The sequence below is a fragment of the Polypterus senegalus genome, chromosome 4, assembly GCF_016835505.1.
Source record: "Polypterus senegalus isolate Bchr_013 chromosome 4, ASM1683550v1, whole genome shotgun sequence".
NCBI lineage: Eukaryota > Metazoa > Chordata > Cladistia > Polypteriformes > Polypteridae > Polypterus > Polypterus senegalus.
In genome coordinates, this window is record NC_053157.1 from 250,414,405 (window position 1) to 250,421,643 (window position 7,239).

At 42.1% G+C, this 7,239-nt stretch overlaps 1 protein-coding gene across 1 annotated transcript in view; it reads left to right on the forward strand.

Moving 5' to 3' along the window:
• LOC120529037 (stonustoxin subunit beta-like) overlaps positions 1 to 6,724 on the forward strand; it is a 31,167-nt gene extending 24,443 nt beyond the window's left edge. Inside the window, exon 4 of the mRNA XM_039753099.1 lies at positions 6,467 to 6,724. Within this exon, the coding sequence (XP_039609033.1) occupies positions 6,467 to 6,724 (258 nt within the window). The remainder of the gene's footprint in view (positions 1 to 6,466) is intronic.
• Positions 6,725 to 7,239: the final 515 nt, after the last annotated feature.

Consider the following 7,239-nt stretch of genomic DNA (forward strand, 5'->3'; position numbering starts at 1 on the left):
AAGTCAGAATATGCTTTTTAATTCTCAAGACAATGGGGTGAGTAACAAATAAGATGTTGATTTGGATTGAATATTTGATTTGTAAGTCTAGCAGTGAAATCGATCATTTAGACCTGAGCAGTGCTCTCCATTCCACATCTGAGTGTCTGCACTCTGTCATGTGTCCCGTGTGCCCTGTGTGTCCACTTTGCCCTCGTTTGCCCCTCCAGCCTGAAACTACTGAGATGTTCATTTACTAATAAAGATGGACATTAAATGGTGAATTTGACAATCATGGACACCACAAGAAGTTGAAGAGCATTGAGGGCTGAAGTCAACTGTGATGTTTCATTTTGGGTTTTGTTTCTGCTTTAAATGAGTTCGCGTTTTCTTTAAACTTTGTTATATTTTAGGAATTGTTTTGTAAACTTTTTTTGCTTGAGGTTATTGATTTTTTATGCTTGCCTTTTTATTATTACAGTGCAGCCTCGGTTTACAAGCATAATTCGTTCCGGAAACGTGCTCGCAGTCCAAAACACTCGTACATCAAAGTGAATTTCCACATAAGAAGTAATGGAAACTCAGATGATTCGTTTCACAACCAAAAATTATTCATATAAAAATGAGTAATACAAAATATAATGTAAAAATACATAAAACAAATTAACTGCACTTTACCTTTAAAAAGAATCATGGCTGGTGTGAGTGAATTTCTAAACTCATGTGGGATTCCACCCAACGGGACGACATGCGGAAGAGTGTCCCAAAGCAATTGCAGTCTCCCAGCACTGTAGCAGTTCGCCATATAAGCGCATCCAAAAAGATTGCGGACATGCTATAAGCGCCTGTCGTCAATGGGTGATACAAGGAACATTATAAAGATCCCACTACAATAAATAACAGCGCTGTTGCTGTTTCAAGCTGAATAAAGCTGGTGTTGTTAAAGTACTGAGACTCAGCTTCGTGTTTTGGGGCGCAAGACGGGGACTCGCACTTCACAGCACACACGTGCTCGCGCACACACACACACAGTCACAATGCTGTAGTAAACAGTAAACGCTCGTACGTAAGTTGACTATATGAGTGAGGCACACAGACTCAAATGGAGAATAGGAGACGATTGCCCTCAACAGACGCGCGAGCGAGAGATAAGAGAGAGAGAGAGAGAGAGAGAGAACCATCAGCTCAGTTGTGATCACATGATGCTCAGCAGACAAAAGTGTATCCATACAACTCGTATTGCAAGACATCGCTCGTTTATCAAGTCAAAATTTATTAAAAAATTTTGCTCGTCTTGCAAAACACTCGTAAACCAAGTTACTCGTAAACCGAGGTTCCACTGTATTTACATTTACTCTCTTAGGAAACACTTTAATCTAAAAGACATTAAAAGTAATAAAAGGTATACTGAAAACTCAAAAACTTTCTTTCTTTCTTTCTTTCTTTCTTTCTTTCTTTCTTTCTTTCTTTCTTTCGTGACAGTAGTCAGAGCCTTGCGTGAGTGCTGGCGTCGTAGTGGCTGTGCTGATGCCAGTGTCCCTCAGAGTCACGTGACGTTTGAAATGAGCCTCTGTCGTGGTGTGTAAAGCCTGTAAATTGTGTTCTCAATCTTCATGATATTTAGCTCAAGACTAAACAGATGACTTTAAACTCAGGACACTGCCATGGACGGTTAACATCAAAGTTAGTCTGTTCTCCTGAATTGTACCCATCACAGTGCCATCTGTTTGTGCTGAGCAGGAATTCAGGAGACCCTCCAGCTGTATTGATGATCTGATCGCCTGTGGAGTGAAAGGCACCAGGACTACATTGGTGTACAACTTGGGAGATGAAGACATGCTGTGGTCCAAGCTGTGGCTGATTACTTTACAATCTGTGAACAGAAGGAGATGCTATGGGGCTGGAAATTACAGCTTGAGACAGGAGATGTTAAAACATTAGAAACTTTATTACTTAAAAAAACGGACGTAACTCAAACAAGATTAAAGAGTCTGAGCGAATTCATCCATCATATTGACAGCCAGCCAATCAGGTGTATATTGCAATCGCGTTTTGCAAAACTCCCGTTGAAATTTTATAATAGATAGGCCTCATCTTAGAAGAAGAAGAGGAAGATGAAGAGAACAGAATGACGTCTGCTGAGGGCACCAGCCACGTGCCACCGTTTTCATGTGATCGTCAGCCAAGCATCTCATGAACAACTTTGAGTGCTCAATCAACGCCGCCCTGGACATTCATCGTGACATCTTTAACTTTCGTAGTCTTTTCCTGAAGACTATATATCTCCAGACTTTGTTCTCCACATTGTGTTTGATGCTTTTCTCTGCTGTTATTATTGCTCTTTAATAAACACCACGCTGCTTTTAACTTTCTATACTTTGTCTTCATATCCAGAGTGATTGAGGTAATAAAGTAATTTGTGAAGAGCACATGGCGCAGTGTGAAGTGCCATATGATCCAAACTGCCAGGTTTATCGCGCTGTGGACGAAGAGCTCAGTCCAGTAATGAAGAGTGTGTTAAAGTCAAACATTCACTGGTGATAAATGGCCGATAGCCTTTGTATGTCTGAATATATTCTTGGAGACCAAAGCTGATATTTAGGGGTGAGATATATCGGAGACATCGCCCGTTGTTCGTGCCTATGATAAGTGAGTCTCTCGGAGTGCTGGGGAGAGTGGACTGTGCTTGTGTTATTCATACGGCACTCGTGTGTGTTAAAGTGCTGCGAATAACGTGCTGTGTGTACGTCTTTCATACGGTACTTGTGTGCTGAGGGTCTGTGTGTCTGCATATGTCTCTGTCTGTGTGTGTTCATCTTAAAGTCCGACAGGAGACCAACCTGCTAACGAACTTCACGAGCACACTGACCCTTAAAGAACAGAGGTAAAGGGTAAGGAGAGGGAAATTCCACGATAATACAGCCTTGAAGCGACACTTCAAACATCTGCGCTTTGAAAGCTCGACACGGCATCGACACGTCAGTATTGAGCAGACCACCACTACTTGTGACCCCCTGGAATTAGGATACGGTGAATAAAAAGTGAAAGACTTCGAGGTCTGTGAACATTGTTGGAAGAAATGACTTTCACCGCAGACAATGTAGACGTCTTAAACTAGAAGACAAATGTACAGTTTGAGTATAAAATCTGTGGAGGTGAAGTGAGTTTGAAAGAATTTGGAAGAATTCACCCCAAGTGTCTGGAAACTTCTGACATCAACTGTTTAGAACCCCAAATTAGAAGAAGATGGGATGGGATGGAAAAGGCAAATAAAACATAAAAGCAGAGATTCTTAAATGTACTTTGACTTTGATTTCATTGCAGACAGTATGAAGCCAAGATATTTCATGTTCTGTCTGCTCAACTTCATTTCATTTGTTATTATACATCCATTCCTGCATTTCAGGCCTGCAGCAGATTCCAAAACAGTTGGGAAGAGGGGACAAATTAGGGCCAGTAATGAGGTCAAATAATTAAATAATGATGGGATTTCAAACAGGGGATTGTAATCGTGATTTGTACCCACAAAAGGCTGAGTCTCTGAGGAGCAAATATGGGCAGAGGATCTCCAGTTTGTCAACACACAAGTGAGAAAATGATTGAGATGTTTAAAAATAATGTTCATAAAAGAAAGAGTGGAAGGGATTTGCAAATCTCTCTCTCTGTGTTGTGTAATATCATTGAATGGTTCAGCAATCGGAGGAATTTCAGGGTGTAACGTACAAGGGCAGACCACCCGCGATCTCCCACCCATCAGACCACAGGCACTGCATCAAGTACACTCATCAGTAGCTGACTTAACCTTATGAGATGACGAGGGATTACTTTGGCAACCCTTTATCAAGCACAACAATATGGAGTTCATCCACAAATACCACTTCAGTCTTTACCGTACAATAAAGAAGCCTCATGTTCACCGTGTCTAGAAGTGGTGTTGACTTCTCTGGGCTCAGAGGGGTCTGAGATGGACCATCGCACAGTGGAAGTGTGTATTGTGGTCAGACAAATCAAGACTCCAGATCTTTATTAGAAGAAATGAACACCATGTGCTCCTGACCATCCAGACTGTTATCAGCAAGTCCAAAAGCCTGCAGGGCATGTCATGGTATGGCGTTGTGTCAGTGCCCAGTTATACTTCTGTAATGGCAGCATTAATGCAGAAAAGTACATTGACATTTTAGAGCAACATGGCTAAGGAAGAAGAGGGCACGGCTACTGGACTGGCCTGCCTGCAGTCCTCACCTGACCCAGTAGAGAATGTGTGGAGAATTCGGAAACCAGAAATGCGACAACGATGACCCCGTACTGTGGCACACCTTAAGATGTGTTTGGAAGAAGAATGGGACACAACAGCACCGGAAACGTTTCATCGCTTGGTATCCTCAGTTCCAAAATGTCTTTCATGTGTCGGGAGAAGGAATGGCGACTTTACAAAGTGGCGAATGCTTTACCAACCCCACTTGTTTGGAATGTGTTGCAGGTCTGAAATGAAGGAATGGATGGACATTAAGAAAAGAAATGAAGTACGGCAGAGAAAACATGAAATATCTTGTGTCTGCAATGAAATACAATTCAAAGGACATTTAAGAATAACTGTGTTTTATATATATATACTGCACTGTATATACGACGTATATATATATTGTGACAGATAGGGGACGCTATCCCTCCTGTAGCTGCGTTTTTCCCAAAATTATCAAAGTTCTGCAGCTTCAACTCAAAAATGGGATTCAACAAAAGCCTGACGCGCAGAAATGATTCCACAGACAAAGTATCTTCGTTTTTTAAAGTTTAGTTAAGTTTTAAAGTAAAACAGTTTACACAAAAAAAAGGAAATTAAAATAGCAAAAAAGGAAAAATTAATGTTAAGAAAAGTTCAATTCTAAGCTTAATCTTGTTACATCTCAAATCGTTACTATTTACTTAATATTTCTGTACCATTTCAAAACGGGCAGAAAACTGTATGCTTATCCCATTTATAAGCTTAAAATGGATCTTTCAAGTCCCTCTTTAATGGGACCTGTTCTAAACCTACTGAGCTTATTATCACACTGTTACTCAGTTATAGTAAGAAGGTTCTATCTCTTGTTAACTATAGGAGGAAAAGACTATACCATAAGCTATGACTATGAAAGACATTAATATTCTATTTAAATTAAGCAAACATCAATATAAGTTTAACTCAAAACTTTAACTTTCTAAAATTGGCTCTTACACCTCCCTTGAACCCCTGTCCAAGACTCAAAACACCAGATAAAAGTCCAAATAATTAACTTTTTATTATTACACAGTGCACAAAGCACCCTCTCCTCCACAATACTCATTAAACAAATCACAATACTCTACAATTACAATCCTCCACTCCCAGACGCGTTGCCCTCCTACCACCCAGATTAGCTCTCCGTCTGGGAGCTCCCATAATCCTTTTATATTCCCTGACCTGGAAGTGTTCCAATTCCTGGGTCAGATAAAAAGTCCTTTTCTTCACTCCGGAAGAACATCATTCCCCTTGTCCATGTGACTCGGACGTACTTCCGGGGCGTAAGGCAAATAACCATCGTTCCTCCCTGCAGTGTCTCCTAGTGGCCCCCATGGTATCCAGCAGGGCTGTGTATAAAATCTCCAATGTCCATGATGCCCTGCTGGTCTTCGGGGGACCTCCATACTGCTGGGAGGGCTCCACCTGGCAGCTTGGGGGTATTGGCCGGGATTAACGGCCGGCCATACGCCACAATATATATACATTATTTTTTGCATTTTCCATACCTTCCCAGTTATTTTCTTCTGATTTGAGGTTGTATCAGAACTGGTGGTTGTGAAGATGCAGGTTCTACACGATGCTCCCATCTAGGCTTCTGGGGAGCTCTCAAACCCGACACCGCTCAGTAATGTCACTGATGAGCTAGACAGTGAAGACATTAACAATGACGCAAGCGGATGGTGCAAAAAGTACGAAGTGCTTTTATTAAAAACAAAACCCCAAACAGCGTCCAAATAAAAAAGAGCAGTGTCTCAAATAGTTCTTAAATAAATAATCTGTTAAAACAGGTGAACTGTGAAGGTTAAAATCCAATAAAAACATCCTTTTAAAATGAGGTTAAAATTATAATGGCTGGAAGTAGTCTTGTCTTAAAACTCTGTCGCTTTCTTCTTCCTACTGGCAGCTTCTTCTCCCTTAACCTTTGTTCCTGTTCTTTCCTTTTTTCTGACCCTCCTGTCCACCTCGCACTTCTACTATATATTACAAGGACGTGGATCAGGTGTGGCGATTAGCAACTCCCAGTAACAATTACAGATGCACCCGGGAACTGCTCCAGCCACACTACTACACCCCCTCTAAGCCACGTGTGCTGCGATTATCTATTTTAAAAACTGGCCTTTTTCATTTGAGCTGTGGACCCGCTATACCACAGTGGTGTGTAATACTGGAGCTCCTTTGGCAAATGTTCTGGCTCTCTTGTTCACCCTCTACACAACAGACTTCCAGTACAATCCCAGCACTTGCCACCTGCAGAAATTCTCAGAAGACTCCTCCATCATTGGGTGCATTAAATATGGAGACGAGTCAAAGCACAGGAGGCTTTTGAAGGACTTTAGCTTCTGGTGCTGGGAGAACCACCTGCTGATCGAATATCATCAGGACAAAAGAGTTGGTGGTGGACTTCTGGCAGGCCAAAGAGCCTTTGAGACCACTCGCTGTTCAGAGGGAGGACGTGCATGTGGTGCAGAGCACAAATACCTGTAGGTCCATATGAGCAGCAAACTGGACTGGTCTGACCACACCGTGGTGCTGTACAAGAAGGTCCAGAGCAGACTGGACTTCCTGAGAGGACGCAGGTCTTCTGATGTGTGCAGTAAGCTGCTGGAAATCTTCTAAAAGTCAGGAGTAGGCTGTGGGTTGTTCTACACTGTGGTCTCCTGGGGCATTCAAACAAAGCACAAGGCCTGAAGAAACCAATCAGAAAAGTTGCTCCATCACAGGGCAAACTCTGGGCACTGTTGTGGAAAGAGGATGGGGGCAAAACTGGAGGTCATCAGGAAAAAACCCTCCAGATGGGGCTCTCTGGGGGGCACTGTAACCCACAGGCTCGTTGCACCACAGTGTGCCAAGAAGTGCCTTGGGGGTCTTTGCTGCCCTCTCCAAAGCTTCATCCTGACATCCTGAATTAAATGCTGATATTCTAAGTTTATTTTGCATTTTCTGCACAATTTACATTGATTGATTGCTTCATTGATTGATTGATTGTGTTATTTGTCTTG